This window comes from Colias croceus, chromosome 30 (genome assembly GCF_905220415.1).
Source record: "Colias croceus chromosome 30, ilColCroc2.1".
Taxonomy (NCBI): domain Eukaryota; kingdom Metazoa; phylum Arthropoda; class Insecta; order Lepidoptera; family Pieridae; genus Colias; species Colias croceus.
Window position 1 is genome coordinate 2706497 of NC_059566.1, and position 17495 is coordinate 2723991.

General features: G+C 33.2%; 1 protein-coding gene across 2 annotated transcripts; it reads right to left on the reverse strand.

Moving 5' to 3' along the window:
* Positions 1-490: 490 nt before the first annotated feature.
* On the reverse strand, positions 491-16877 carry LOC123704569. 2 transcript variants are annotated; one of them, XM_045652948.1, is made up of 10 exons: positions 16801-16877; positions 15600-15709; positions 14848-15015; positions 14239-14311; positions 13584-13696; positions 10500-10533; positions 9867-10001; positions 8120-8187; positions 6590-6638; positions 491-4160 (listed from the first exon to the last, which is right to left on the reverse strand). In XM_045652948.1, exons 2-10 carry the CDS (start codon positions 15701-15703, stop codon positions 843-845), a joined length of 4062 nt encoding a protein of 1353 aa, XP_045508904.1. In that variant the 5' UTR covers positions 15704-15709; positions 16801-16877; the 3' UTR covers positions 491-842. The 2 variants fall into 2 exon arrangements, with proteins under 2 accessions (XP_045508904.1, XP_045508905.1); XM_045652949.1 differs by lacking the exons at positions 13584-13696; positions 14239-14311; positions 14848-15015; positions 15600-15709; positions 16801-16877 and adding an exon at positions 11228-11397.
* Positions 16878-17495: the final 618 nt, after the last annotated feature.

Below are 17495 nucleotides of genomic sequence, written 5' to 3' on the forward strand. Positions count from 1 at the left end.
ATTTCAATTAATCACAGTAATAATTGATATTATACTCAGCAAATTTACCAATAATTTAAAAAAATATTATTCGACCTATTCTCAACACAAATTTCATCAAAATCAGTCATTTCTTTTCGGAGGAGTTTGATTACAAACAATGTGACACAGTGTACGTATAAAGTAACATTTTATTAAATTGAATGAGTATTATAATAAAAACTATTATATATATTTAGGGCCGATTTTTCAATCCTTGGTTAAAATTTATCCGTCCAATAAAGTATTACACGAACATTTTAAAATGTCACCTGTAAACTGTCATATACGGAAAATTAGAATACATTTTTGAAATGGTAGTTTAATACGTTATTCGATGAATAAGTTTTAACCAAGGATTGAAAAATCAGCCCTTAATCAAACTTTAACCTAACTTTAAATCCTAGATAGCAAATAGTAAGAAAATACACCAAGTAATAGAAAAAATAGTAAAAAAAAAAAAATCTATTGACCAAAAATAGTAAATCTGGGAATGGAAAAATGAAATGACAGTACTAAACTAGAGAAAGACTTAACTACAAGATAGGAAACTAAAGTATGTTAACGAATAGCTACATCATGCTATTTAAAATGTATATAATACTCAAAACGAGACTATTCCAAACGACTTTTTCCAAAAAAACTAGCTGTCCCGGCGTTTGCCGTTTGTTCTGCCTTTCTCTTATCACTTAGGGGTATGAATATTAGATATCCGATTCTCAGATCTATCCAATATGACCAAATTTCAAGAGAATTGGTCAAACCGTTTAATAGGAGTTTAACTGCGACACGAGAATTTTATTAATTACTTCGTCAAAAGACCATCAGAAAATAAATCTCAATTTCTCTCCACCCAAACTTGGATCAAAATCTTTATTCCGAATAACAGACGCAGACTGCTTATCAATTAGAACATCAAATACACCTTTATTATTAAAGGGAGTGTTCACTTTCCACAATTCTGTATTTAAACCTGGATTTTTGTCTTGTAAAAGATCGAAAATCATGTCTAACGCTTCTTTTGTATCTGGCAGTATTGATGTTGGAATTTTTAGTGTTATTTTACAATAACTGTGTTTACTCGTTATTGGTAAAGTATAGGCAGATTTATCTGAATCCGATTTGAACTCTACATGTGTAGAATAAAATATCTCCGTGTCACGCGTCTTCATTGCTGCATCTTCATATTCTTTATCAGTTTCATCTTTGTCTTCTGTAGTATTCTTTACTGGACTTTTCCTTGCATCTGTTTGACTATTTTTATCTCTTTTCAATTTTGGTTTTTGTAAAATCTTATAAGTTTCTGAATCTGTATTTTTCGGTTTACAAACAGGCTTGCTTTTCGTGTTTACAAGTGTTTTGTCACTTGGTGTTTTAGCTGTATCAAGACAGAGTTTTCTATTAATTAGCGATTTCAAATGCCCCAATTTGAATGTGACTTCATTATTATCGATATTGCCATTAAAGTTTCTACCCAAAATAACTTGAGCGGACAGTTTATCAATTTGTAGAACTACTTCTAGTTTATTCTGCGATCTTTCGACGTTAATCTTGCGCCAGTACTTAGTACGTAACCTGGAGTTTTGCGTTTGCAAAATGGCTATGACGTCATCAGGATTCTTTCCACTGTTTAGAAACATGCTTACAATGCCTACCGCACCACGGAATTCCGTCGCTTTTAAGTTAATTTTTACTCTTTCATTTACTATGGGTAAGGAATTTTCTATCCACAGTCTAGAAGACATGTTTTTACAGATTATAAAAATAACACCATCAAATAGGTACATATCGTGAATTATTGGAAAATCAGCTGGTTCGTCATTTATCTCGACGTACACATTTTCAATGCTTCTCTTAATAGTTTGAAATAATACATCATCTATACGTGTTTCTGGATAGTTAGACGGACCAACATATAGTTTAAGATCATCGGGAACAAAATCTGCATAGTGATTTGCTCTTATACGAGTTAGGGGAGCATTAGAAATATCCGGATCAAGTGGAGAGTACATATTCTTTATGATATTTTCTTTTATTTTAATACTTTCCAAATCCTCAGCATTAACTTTAGAATCTTTTGTTGGTTCTTCAAAACTAACATCACGTTTCTGTCTGTCAATTATTCTGAAAGCTAACGTTTGTCCTTCGTACGTAGGATCAAAATCAGGACTCTTTATGACCTCTAAAGATTCTGGATCGACACCAAATTGTCTCTTTTGCTTGCCCGCTATATCGGAATAGTATTTCCAACAGTCTGGTTTAAGTTTTGGATATCTAGTTTTCAATTTAAGCAGGATTTTAGCTGATTCTAAGTGAGCCAATTCTTTTGGCAGACGCATAACCAATCTCGTATACCTTACTAACTTCTGTACTTCTCTAAACGTTAATTTTAGACCGGTGGAATTAATAAATTTTGGCAAAACTTCTATCAAATAATCCTTAGTTTCTAAACTATCACATACATAAATCACAGCTCCGTTAGACAGATATACATCTTGGAACTTCGGTATTATCATATTATCAAAACGATGAACTTTCATATCTTTGTGAAGGTATTCTTTGAACAAATGCTTGAGACGTCTGATATGATTACCCTCTAGCTTATCTTGTGGATATCCCTCTAGAGTTATCGCAATTTTAAGTTCGTTCTCTACGTGCAAGTAATTCGTACGTCTATGATACGCGATACCTCGATTACTATCTATATTATAATTACTATTCCTACTTATGATCAAATTATCACTACTTTCGAACAACGACTCTGTTTTATCGGATATAGCTACAGTGGACGTCGACGGTTCATATTGTTCTACGCTTTCTATAGCTTTTACGTCAGATTTAATTTCTTCAGCACTATTGTGTTCTGTGGCCCAAGGTGTAATTTGTGTATCATCTTTATTATTGTCTTTTCCTTCTTTCTGTTCTTCTAGTGGTACGAAATCTTTCGAATCACTGATTATAACAGCATCTTCTTCTTCCATTTCAATAGCAGAATCTACTCTTTCGTTATCAACCACATTTTCGTTCACAGCTTCAGTGTTTTCAATTTTTTTATCCGTCTCACAAATTTTGTCTTCCTTCTTTGTACTTTCTATCCTCGGTGTATTTTCATTTGACCGTATTTCCTCCAGTAGTTTAACTCTAGACGCAACACTGTGCACGTCCTCTGCCATATCAGATAAAAAGCAATCATAATATATCTCCGTGTACCCCGTAATTTCAAATTCCATTTGCGAATAATCTATAATGTTCTTAAACGACGGTCCGCGTATAATTTCCCCAGATATCCTGTCTATCAAGAACGACGAACACTCGACGTTATTTATAATTTTCTGCGCGTATATTTTCCATAGATACGTGTTTAGTGACGGATTAAAATATTGCAGTAATTTGAAGGCATCTTGTGCGCTCGTAGGCCAGCATGTTTGTGGGATTTTTGTGACCCCGATACACAATCTTCTTACTTTAGCTTTTAGCAGCAGTAGATTGTTAGACATGCGTTCTTGCAAGCCAGGGGAGATCCTAACCATCCAGTCTCTCGTTTCCGCGTCCTTACATATACACACAATGGCCCCTCTATTCAGATAATAATCTATAAATGACGGAGATTTCTTCATTAGACCAGCTTTGAGTTGCATATCCATAATATCATTTATCGATCTTTGGAAAATCTCCATTTGCCTCAACCTCATCTTCGATTTAGGGTACCCAGCTAGAGCGATCACAATTTTCAAGTTTTCCTCAACTATATCCATATAATCAGCATTGCGCAACTGTATCAATCTATTTGTTTCATCTTCGTCTTCACTTTCATCACAATCACATTTGAAATCGCACGAAATCTCACTTTTCTTAGCCACTTTACACCTTTTACTGGTCACATCCGACTTGCTCCCTGTAAACCTACTGACGTCCGACTTTCTACTAATCGTACATCTACTTTTTGGCCGTGTTTTGTGAATGAAATCTACCGCTTTAACTATTTTATCGCTAATAAAGTCCGACTTATCGAAAATTGTCAAATCTGTAACTTTGTCCATTATACTTCTGTCGCCAGAATATTGAACGCAAGTGGAAGGTGTCGAACTATCTTCGGAATCGCGATCTATCCACGTCTTTGCTTCACACGAACACGCGTCCTTCTGTAGAATAATTCTACTATTGTAATTGTTTTTTTTCTAAATTTTTGCTATTCTATATATAGCTACCTTAATGTTAGGGTATGAAAGCTATATGCCATGCACATATATGAATACCACGGGAAAAATATCTCAACTCGTATAATGTCGCAAAAATCAAACGCATACAGAAAACATATGTACCTTTAATACGTAAAACCCCTTTTTTAATAATACGATAAAAATATATATAAAATACTCAAATGTATAGATAATAAATAGACGCAGCCTTTATCAAAATATATATGTTTTACACACATTAATAAATAAATAAATAATTAAATAATATACCAATTATTACATACAACCAATGTGTATATGTGTGTGTATGTTTAAGTGTGCATTGATCGAGTTTTGCATAAGAAATGAACAAGCATGACATAATAAAAGAAATCAAGTAGAGTTAATAATAAAAGAACATAAGAGAAAGTGCCTAAAAAGTAAAAAAACACATTTCAAACTCTATTGGCTTATTACATTAGGGGCATAAATAGTTAATGTTTGATAAGAAACAGATATATTGGGGAATATTAAACTTGAAATGAACCATGAGAAATAGAAACGGTAAATGCAAAAAAAAAAACAGAAACGCAATAGCAAAAGCGAAGTACAGATAGAAGACACAATTTTGCTTAAACAAAAATAAAACCAACACAACAATATATAATGTTAAAGCAGTAAGAAATAGACATAAGGGAAAGAAAACTGAAATTTATAGAATTTACTAATTAAGTTTCATATTTATCTTTTCAAAACTTTTTAACCGGGTTCAAAAAAAAGGAGGAGGTTATCAATTCGGCCGGTATGTTTTTTTTTATGTATGTACACCGATTACTCCGAGGTTTCTGAACCGATTTTCGTGATTCTTTTTTTGTTCGATGCGGGATGGTGTCGAAATGGTCCCATAAAAATTTTATTCGGATAGGCCCAGTAGTTTTTATTTTATGATCATTTTTGTCTGTATTTGTAAATGTTGCAAGTGCAAGTTTGAAGTCGGTTGTTTTTAACGCAGTTATCACTTGTGTTTGAAAGGATAAATATGAAATTATTTTATCGATAATAATTCATTGATTTAGAATTCAGATTGTAAATTTGATCATGTGTTGCCTATAATATAAATATTCGTTTATGTTGGAGCGAATTCAAAATAAATTTTTAAGATATTTATACATGAAACTTTATGCAGTGTACCCATATTATCCTTTGCAGTATCCTACTCTTTTTGTTCTCGGAATGGTAGGATATTACGATTTAAAAGTGCGAAGGGAGTGCCAACTTGCACTGATACTGATACGTATACTACGGGGCAAAGACCAGAACCCGCAAGTTTTACGAAGCATTAGTTTCTGTGTACCGGACGCATATGTATGGAAACGTCGAAGCCCGCCGCTTTTACTTGTTCCCCAGGCCAGAACTAATTTACTGTCTAGAGCCCCTTTGACAAAGGCCATCCATGTTGTCAATGAGGTGCACAATAGGTCTGACATTTTTTCAAATAATTTGAGTGAATTGACAAAGATTATTTTAAATTTTATTGCTTACTCCTAGTCCCAACATATTATACAGTGTTAGATTTTACAACTTATTTAAATTGTTGAGAAATGAGTGGCTTTATTTAAGTTGATGTATTTTTATTGTTTTATTATTTTAATATTGGATTTATAAATGAATTTTATTTTCTGACTTTTAATGGAATATTATGTTTTCAATTGGAAATTATCTAAAACTGTATTAAGTGTACTTAAATCAATGTAGTGATACTGTTATATTATACTAATATTGCGTTTTTGAATTAAATTTAGTTTTTAACTTTTAATTTAATATGTTTTAAATTTGACATTATTAAAAAATATGAATTATTCAGCTTTATATATTATGTATTAATCATTATAATATTTGACTAGAATATCAAACATAATTGTAGCGGTTGTATATTATAATCTTAATTAATGTAATTTTTTTTTTCTTTTTGTAAAATTGTATTGTAAATTTGACCTCCCTATCGCATTGGGTAAACTGTAATGGTAGGAATGGTTTTGTATAAATAAATAAATAAATAAAATAAATAAATAATTATTGGAAAAAAAAAACAAATTTCAAAGTAACAAAATCATGTCTCCTCTCTGTAGATCATTTACAGTACTTCAAAATGAATAACGCATGCAAATCTTCGCTAATTGTCGTATTTCCAAAATGTATTTCATTTGACTAAACAAATTTTACTTAATTATGCATGAAGAAAATGCATTTAACCACTCTATATACATATCGTCTTCGGACGCTCCGGGAATATAACAGTTACCGAACTCTGACGAAGATTTCTATGCGCATTATCACTTTTGGAGTACTGTATGTAGCAAATTAATACAAAAAAATTAATAAATTAAACTCACAGAGTCCCCAGCTCCAGACAGCGTCGCATCCGCTGGAAGATCTACCGACCTGTAAGATAATAATAATAATGAAAACTAGCTGTGTCCCGCGATTTCACCTGCATTCCTCCGCTCCTGTTGGTCTTAGCGTGATGATATATTATAGCCTATAAGCCTTCCTCGATAAATGGGCTATCTAACACCGAAAGAATTTTTTAAATCGGACCACTAGTTCCTGAGATTAGAGCGTTCAAACGAAGAAACAAACTCTTCAGCTTTATAATATTAAGTATAGATTATTTTTATCCTATCCTACTAATAATATAAATGCGAAAGTTTGTGAGGATGGATGTACGTGTATGTGTATGTATGTATGTTTGTTACTCTTTCACGCAAATACTACGGAACCGATTACAATGAAATTCAGCACACATATAGAGGGTAACTTGGATTAATACATTGGATAGGTATGATCCCGGAGATCCACAAGAACGGGAACTATGCGGGTTTTTCCTTGAAAACGCGGACGAAGCCGCGGTCCGAAAGCTAAGCTAGTTAATAATATTTCTTTAAATATAAATTATTTCGTAACACGTCCTCGACACATACCTATTTACATACTATACACATAAAGCATAATATCAATATACTATTTCCACATAGGCATTAGGCAAGGCAGCGAGTGAGTTGGCGCGAGTGTGAGTTGATGGGGAAAGTATGAGTGAGTGGGAAAAGTGTGAGTGAGTGGGAAAGTGTGAGTTAGTATGGAGTGTGAGTCAGTGGAGATAGCGTGAGTTGGTGGAGAGTGAGTTAGTGGGGAGTGTGAGCGGGTGGGGAGAGTGCGAGTTAGTGGGGAGTGTGAGTTAGTGGGGAGTGTGAGATAGTGGGAAGTGTGAGTGAGTGGGGAGAGTCCGCAGGGGCAATATTGGAACAATCTCGCTTGTTCGGCAGTCGGAGCAATTTCAGATGTTCTCTAAATTGCCCCTGCTTGCCTATCCATATCACAATAATTAAGAGTCCAATTTCAAAATTGCCCCTGCTGCAGGTACGTGAGTAGCCGGTTTTAATTATTATCAGAAAATAAACGTTATTTAACTACTCACCCTCCCATAATAGTGTGAAAGCTTGTAAAAAAAGAATACAACTTTGAAGGTATACAATTTCATTTAAAAATTTAAAAAAGAAAAATATTTCCTATACAAAACATCAAAAATTTACAATAGATTTAAATTACTTGAAACAATAGACTGAAACTAGACACATCAAAATTCAATCAAATTCAGACTCATATTACACACTAGCTGCGTCCCGCAGTTTTACCTCCAGTTGATCTTAGCGTGATGATATATAGCCTATAGCCTTCCTCGATAAATGGACTATCTAACACCGAAAGAATTTTTCCAATCGGCCCAGTAGTAACATGTTCAAACAAACAAACTCTTCAGCTTAATAATATTAGTATATAGATTCTTAGAAACCGCATTAGAATCAGTCCATGTATTTTCATGCTATAAGCCAATATATTCTTGTAAAATCAAACTTTTAACTTACCGATCACTGGTTGTTTTGATGACTATTTTTCCATCAGCCGTTACAATTCTATTGGACATCAAATTGTTCTGAAAATAAATTATAAGTTCATTTTAAACCTGTTTAATTATTATAATATATTAACTTGTTTTAATATTGGAAAATATTACTGATCTATAAAACGATTGGACAGATTTTGATAAATACTTGCAAGTAGTTTTCATTACATTTTTAAATAAACAATCATTATAATAAAGACTGGATACAAATGAAAAACATCATCTTGTTTATTAGTATGAACAGAAAATACTACTAATCTATAATTTAAAAATTAATCCCAAAATGTGTTGGTAAGCGCATAACTTGAGAACGGCTGAACCGATTTCTTTAATTCTTTTTTTATTATATTCCTTGAAGTACGAGGATGGTTCTTATGTAGAGAAAACGTGAATATGTACCACGGGCGAAGCCGGGGCGGACCGCTAGTATATTATAAATGTGAAATGTTTGTAAGGATGTGTTTGTACCTCTTTCACGCAAATACTACCCTAATACTAACCCATTACAATGAAATTTAGTACACATATAGCAGGTAACTTGGATTAACACATGAGTAGATTTTATCCAGGAATTCCCACGGGAACGGGAAATATGCGGGTTTTTCTTTTGAAAACGCGGGCGAAGCCGCGGGCGGAAAGCTAGTAAATGATATGTCTCATATGTCATCATCATATCAGATCGGTGAAGGTCAATCTCCCATGGTCTCCTCTACTATTTATTTATTTAACATTTTATTGTGCAAGAAACAAAATATACATAAAGGTTACAATAATAAGATTAAAAAAAGCACAAAGGGCGGCCTTATCACAATTTACTATTATTGACTGCCCGGTTGGCTTGGTTGGTAGTGACCCTGCCTTCCAATCCAGAGGCTGTAGGTTTGATTCCCACCAGGGGCAAATATTTGCGTGATGAACATAGATGTTTGCTCTGAGTCTGCATTTTAATTAAGTATCTATATAAGTATTTATTTAAAATTATACAGGGTGGAAGGTTAAGATGGGGCATGAAGGGCTAGTGCGCATGACAATACGCGTGCGTATGGTCGGTCTAGCTATGAACGGTTTTATGAATTTCCATACATATGACAAGCGCGACTGACGTACGCACTGATGGTCGGTCAAGCTCTGCAACTAGCCTTATTGTTTACATAAGCCATAAAAATGTGACGTGTTCGTTCGATATTCAAATTTAAATAATTTTTCATCTCGTGCACGAGCTGCCAGCCACCGCTCACGCCCCGCGTCGCTGGCATGTTATGCTGCTGTGCCTTTGTCTTTTTACTTGTTCATGAGTGAAAATAGTTTTTCGCGATTTCTGACTTTTCTAGTACTCATACCTCAGTTGGTCTTTTAGAGTGTTTGATCCCCATGAGAAACTGGATCGATTGGCATCAAAAAAAATTTTTTTGAAAACTGCCGATTTCTTTGCTGACCGTACATTTTTTCAAAAATCTGTGAATGCAGATTAAAATTTCTCAAGAATTTAAGGATAGTCTCCTAAGAAAGTTTTCATGTAGCTACAACGGTTAAGGTACCTGCCCTTCATGCCCCATCTTAACCTTCCACCCTGTATATGTATGTTTATCAGCCATCTGGTTTCCATAACACAAGCGAAAGCTTAGTACGGGATCAGATCGTGCCGTGTGTAAAAATTGTCCTGAAATATCTAATATTCATTTTTAATCATTAATTCATTATACACTCACAGGTGTCTTCCCCACTCTATTAAGCAGCAGAATCCTCTGCTTGCACTGCAACTGCTCCTCTTGAAGCCGCAGGTGTTCCAGCTTTAGCTGTTCCAACTCGAGATGTAGTTCCGAATCTATGCCCTCAGAGATACTCTGTGTATAGACAATACAATATATTGTTACAAAAATGTAAATCCTGAAGTGTATTCATGTCGTTGCAAAAATAAATAAAATAAAATGGAGTAATTTAGATTTAACCCATTGAGCCCCAAGCGGCCCGATCAGTCCACGACACAATAGATTTTCTATTGTGTCTGTGGTTCCGGGGCCTGAGTTATTAAATAAAATAGATTAATTCGTATTTATTACATACAAAAAAAAAACTACAAATTTTACATGGCAATCTTAAATGTGCATATGATATAAAACTTAATCAATTCCCCCTGTCTGTCATGTTGAAACTACCCTACTACGAAACTAATGTCATATTCAGAAATACTGCAGCATCTAAGGGTAAAATAATTTTCAATTTTTGTGTTTAGATATTTCTAAAAATAAAAACCCAATCCTTGTAGCAATAGTATGTATGGATATACAGACAAACAAATGTTGAAACAATAACTAAATAAAAAAAATATTTAATAAACATACCTCATCGTCATATTCAGATGTGGTTTCCTGCTTCCTGCAACAAATAAGAAATAAAATTACAACTTGGTTAATAAAAAATCTCAAATCCTTATTAATGAGAAATTGTTTGATTGAACACCCTAAACTCAGGAGCTACTGAAAAATTATTTCGGTGTTAGATAGCCTATGTATCATCATGCTTAGACCAACAGGAGCGGAATCACGCAGGTGAAACCACAGGGCGCAGTTAGTTATATACATAACACAATATGTATAGAAAATGCCTGGATAATTAGAACAACAAAGGGTGTTTAAACGAGCAGAAGCTTATCTAAAGCCACTAATTGTAACAAAGTTTAGAACTGAATAAAAACACGTAGGTATTGTAATATGATATGTTTTCGAATTGTTCGTTTGTTTATAACATTGTAGTTATCAGAAAAATGTACCTACCTATATCACAATAACCATAGATGTATGTTTAAATTTATTATTTAACACATCGGTAGTAGTCCATCAATCGTATTTCTTTTATTCGATAATAGGTACTTTAATTTTTTAAGTTATAAACTAACATGAGTCGTAACTACCTACAATAGAAATTATGAAAGCAAAAGAACATGTCGTAGTGGACATAAATATGGGATATTTGTTTTGGAATACATAAAACTATCAATTTGATAGAATAACCATTAATAATATGGTTAAATATTTCGGTTTTAAGTTGTTAATACGTTTAAAAAACTTACAGTACTTCTTCGTTCATTGAAGAAAAGAATTTGTTCATCAACATTTTTCCAACTTTCAAAGTAACACTTTTCACTTACTATTTTAGCGCGTAACAATATCTTTATGATTATTACTAATTAAACAACTCAAAACTGCAAGTGTTTCAAATATTATTGAAAGAACGTTTCAAATCGGCCATCAACTTTTAACTACCAAGAAGTACTTTTTAATGTTACATTTTTAGATGCTGGATACGAGTTTTTTGGGCTAATGTGACAGTCAAGTTGCCACTTGTTAATAACTCAGAATACCTATCGTAAAATTTAAAATGAATTCAAGAAAATGAAAATATATAAATATTTTTTATAAATAAAAAGAAAAGCGTTGGTAATAAGTAAATACATATCGATCTTTGGTGTTAAATTAGGTAAATAATTTTTTATGTTATAATAATTGAGAAAGAAAGAAACCGTTGACTAATATAAGTGATAACTGCGTTAAAAACAACCGACTTCAAACTTGCACTTGCAAAATTTACAAATACCTACAGACAAAAATGCTCATAAAATAAAAACTACTGGGCCTATCCGAATAAAATTTTTATGGGACCAATTCGACACCATCCCGCATCGAACAAAAAAAGAATCACGTAAATCGGTTCAGAAACCTCGGAGTAATCGGTGTACATACATAAAAAAAAAAAAAAAATATACCGGCCGAATTGATAACCTCCTCCTTTTTTTTGAAGTCGGTTAAAAACATTTATTTTATAAGCATTATTTTTCGGACCTTCTTTCTATCAACGCACAGCATAAACTACTGGATCGATTGGGCTGAAATTTGGCATGTACATAGCCACTTTTGATATAGGCAATAGGCATCCGTTAAGTAAGGTGGTTACTATTTTTCTGTATTTTGACGATTCTAAAGCCCTTCTTAGCAAGCGCTATGTAGTTACGTTTGAATTTGCGAGCATTTTGATAAATTTTTCCCCCAAAGGGATAAAATACAGGAATAAAGTTTGTACTAAGGATATATCTTATTTTGAACACGCGGCCGAAGCGAAGGCGAAGCTGCGGGCAACAACTAGATAAAACATGACATGCGCAGATGCTCCGGCCTAGCTCATAACTTATTTATCTGTATTAAAAATATAACGCACAGCAATAGCTGTTGTAAAATATCTGTTAGGTTTATTTAAAATCTGTTAACATAATACTATGCTTTTGTTTGTCACTGACCTCCTAAACGGCTGTAACGATTTTTATAAAATGTTCGAAAACGGATGTGATCAATTCGACAACAGTTCAGATTTACAAGCCAATCGCAATAAGCCGCGTTCAAAAACTTATAATAAATTAATTCTTACCAAAATTTCAGCTATCACTCTCAACGAATCACGTAAACTACTAACTAACAATTCAATGCCTAGTGCTTTAGTGCACATGCGCGAATTTAGTGTTCAAAATAAACCCTGGATACCCGGGACGGAAACTTGTTGCACTATTGATTAATGTATGGCCAATGTTGGTCAAACGTTCCCGCCAATGTCGGCCATCACAACGAAACGTTGAAAGACTTTTAATGCAAATGTTCGTTCCAATGTTGGTTAGTTGTTAATGTTGGCGTCAATGTTGTCCATTACAATAAATATTTGAAGGAATTTTAATGGCGTATAATTTATGTTTATATCAATACTATCTTTCCATTCGCGTAGTCAAAAACTTTGTCGTAACGCTAAATTGAATATGGCGCCCTAAAGGCATATTTAATTAATTGAAAGCCTTCGCAATTGCAATTTTCTCATGTTCGCATTTAGCATTCGATTATTTATAAATTAAGTGTACTGTACTCGCATATAAAAACTACTTATTCTAAAATATAACATTGAGCTCATTTAATATTCCATACTAATATTATAAATGCGAAAGTAACTCTGTCTGTCTGTCTGTTACTCAATCACGCCTTAACTACTGAACCAATTTGCATGAAATTTGGTATAGAGATATTTTGATACCCGAGAAAGGACATAGGCTTTTTTTACCCCGGGACATAGGATAGGTTTTATCCAGAGGGGTTAGACAAGTGGCTTTCTATTAGCGTAACGTTTGATAGAATAGATTATGAATGTATGAGATTGACATAAGCTGTAGATAAATGTATCGACAGCTTACGTCAATCTCATACATTCATAATCTATTCTATCAAACGTTACGCTAATAGAAAGCCACTTGTCTAGGGGGGCAGGCAATCCCACGGGAACGGGAACTATGCGGGTTTTTCTATGACTGCGCGTGCGAAGTCGCTGGCGGAAAGCTAGTGAGTAAATAAATGTTAGATTTTTTGTTTTGTAGCATAATATATTATGTTACTTACTGATAATTCCCTTTGCTGCTGACGCTGCTAGACTCGTCTTTGTACGCACGATTCCATGTTGTGTTCGAACGTGGGTTACTCCTTTCCTTCTCGTCGTAATCATGGTTCTTTTTCTATTGACAAATAGAAATTATTATTATATCTATAAAGTATTATATTGTTTACTAGCGGTCCGCCCCGGCTTCGCCCGTGGTACATATTTACGTTTTCTCTACATAAGAACCATCCTCGTACTTCAAGGAATATAACAAAAAAAGAATTATCGAAATCGGTCCACCCGTTCACGCGTGATGCCATGACAACGCGAAACGGGTTTCATTTTTATATATTGTTTATTATAAAGTAATATTAATGTACAAAATTTTTTAGAATAAAAAAATGTAGATATGAAAAAAAAAATCGATCACAAGGCGGGATTTGAATCCGCGCCTTTATTTCAATTCTTTAAAAACTGATATTTTTAAAGCATTTCAATGCTAATAAACTAAAAAATATCACATTTTTTATGTAAAATAAAATATGGACATATTTGTTTCCATGTAGAATCGAATTTGTACTAACAACATAATAATATCAATTATCATCCTTTTTTTGCCTATAAATGTGAACTATTTTCATATTTTTGTGAATACTTTAACCGCTAATTTACTCTTACCTTATGAGAAATAGAAACATTGAGTTTAAGTGGTTCCGACTTGTTAAGTTTCATCATTGCTAACTTCGCTTCACTGAAACAAAAAAAAATTACGACAAACTGAAACTTTTTTAGGCACATTGAGAGTAAGAGCTAGCGAGCAAGAGCTACTTTTGTCTCGTTCACTATTGAGTCTCTCCCATCAACTGTATGGGCTAGTAAGAAAGTGCGCGCACGTAGCGACGCAACTCCCCATACAGTTGATGGGAGAGACTCAATAGTGAACGAGACAAAAGTTGCTCTTGCGCGCTAGCTCCAAGGCGACGATTTTGGTATCTTTGAATGTTGCCAAAGAACTTTCACTTCTGACATGGGTGCACACGCTCTTTTTTTATTTATATTGTGGTCTAGTTACTACTAGGTACTACTAGGTTATCAAAAGTTATTGATTAATGTTTGAAGCATTCAACACAAAATAATTTTTCAATTTAAAATCAGCATTGAAATTATTATCAACATCGGTCCAGTACTTTTGAAGCCTATTCAATACAAATAAACAAACAAAAAAATTCTGTTTATCATATTAATTAGCTATTTTTCTACAAATTACAATCATCAAAAGTTCCTCACCTAGGAGATTCATATGTGATCATAGCGTATCTCTTCTTAGGGTCCTTCGACATGAACAGTTTGACAATAGTACCGTATTTAATGAACACCATCTTGAGACCTTCCTCGCTCAGTGTTTGCGGTATGTTGGATACGTATAGCCTGTTATGGTCTAGTTGCACACCGGAACTGTTAAAGAAATAATAATCTATATATATAAAACTCAAAGGTGACTGATATAGTGATCTATCAACGCACAGCCCAAACCACTGGACGTATCGGGCTGAAATTTGGCATGCAGGTCATAACATAGGCGTCCCCTAAGAAAGGATTTCCCGAAATTCTTGCGGGGAAAAACGGGGATGCACGTACAAAGTCATGGGCGGAAGCTAGTAATATATAAGTGTGAATGAAATTTATAATTCTGTTGTAAAATAAAGTAAATATATACAGAGTAATACCATTTAATTAAAAAAAATGGCCTTACGCAATGCAGTTACAGAAAGTAAATGATAGAACTTTCAAATTCATTATATAAAGCAGTTTGTTGGCAATATACAGAATAGTTCTTTGATTTTAAAAATTAAAAAATATGTGCTTTTTATAGAGAAAATGTAATGCTTGTACAACAACAGCTCTTTATTCAAGAAAAACAAAAACCTTTTTCGTGTCCATGTCTTATACTATTATTCTTATAACAAGAACCTAATATGTACAATCTTTAGAAAGTTTCAAAAAAACATATAAACAAGTAAATACATAGAAATACTCACTCAATATTGTCATCTGCATACTGAGCGTCGTATGTAGAATCGTTGAAATCGTCTCTCATTGGATCCCAGTCCTTCAAGGACATCCCACGTCCCCGAGATGCCATGTTTCACTGTTTAAAAGAAAAATACAATATATACTAATGTTATAAAGCTGAAGAGTTTGTTTGAATGCGCTAATCTCAGGAACTACGGTCTGATTGGAAAAAATTTTTCGGTGTTAGATAGCCCATTTATCGAGGAAAGCTATCCATACTAATATTATTATAAATGCGAAAGTAACTCTGTCTGTTACTCAATCACGCCTTAACTACTGAACCAATTTGCATGAAATTTGGTATAGAGATATTTTGATACCCGAGAAAGGACATAGGCTACTTTTTATCCCGGGAAATAGGATAGGTTTTATCCCGGAAATCCCATGGAAACGGGAACTATGCGGGTTTTTCTTTGACTGTGCAGGCGAAGCTGCGGGTGGAATGCTAGTAGGCTATATATCATTACGCTAATACCAACAGAAGCAGCCACGCGGGTGAAACCACGAAGAGCAGCTAGTAAATAATATACCTGTGCTAATCACATCTACTATTACTACCTATGCAAGGTAGTAATAGTAAGTACTTGTACTGAACAGATACTTAAAATATTTATTACAATTAAGGAATAAACTATTTTTCAGCAAAATTTAATTTGATTCAGTAGTTTTACCATTAAAAAGATGTGTCCATACACACTTTTAACTTAATATTTTGATTTAATTTTTTTGTAACACTTGTGATGGGTTTTTTATACTTTTCAGAGTATTTTAAACTCCTTGAATCCTCTTAAGGCTGCAAAACTAATCAAAGAACAACCAAATATCGTTGATTTCAGGAAATATCATACATAATGTTTCTTTTGGAAAATATTACATGAAATAATATATTTTTAAATAATTGATTACAACGTTGGTTTTCGAATAATACAGTATTAGTAAGCATTTAAAGTTAAAACTAGTCGCAATCTCATTCAACATATAATAGTTACCCAATTTTTGTATTAAATTTACAAAAAACCGGTCATAACGCGTTGTGAACTCAAAACGTGTTTATTGTATTTTATCATTTAAACACGAATATAAGTTCATATTTTATTATTTAAATAAGCTTTAACACATACATTTGAGGTACAGTTGATATAATTTAATATTTTTCTTAAAACTTACCAATGTGGTCGATTAATAATAAAAAAAAACAAAGGAATGCCGACAAAATTGAACAAAACGGACAGTCTTGATTGTAAAACGACTATGAAACACACTATGAAATGAAGTTGAAGTTTGTGCTTGACTTTTTCAGTGTTTCCACATGCAAAATTTATTACCTACATAAATATAGCTGTAAACATTATTTTGTTCAAAATCTAAAAAAATAAAGCCTTTCACAATTTATTTACACTAATAAAGAGAATTAATAAAAAAGTAGTATATAATATGTTACAGGAAATGTATGTAATCCGTCATTGTATACAATTCCTAGGAAATGTATACAATTCCTAAAATCGTACGGAAATGTGTGAAATAAATTATTTTATACACATTTCCTAGGAAATCTATACATTTCCTAAATAGCTATCGGAAATGTAAAACATTTAAGATATTGATATGTCGCAGGCAAGGGTTGAACTAAAGCAAAGGGGGCGCAGGACTTAAAAAAATTTTGATGGAGTTGGTGTCATTATAACACCTATTTATTATTGTTTTATCGTAAAGATTACGCTTATATAAGCATGTTTTATAGGAACAACTTTTCTCTAAAATCAAAAATAGCCGAGATATTCGCCCTCAAAGTTAGGTTAGGTTTAGGTTAGGTTAGCCGTTAGGTTAGGTTAGGTTAGGTTTGTTAAAAAAAAAACTACACA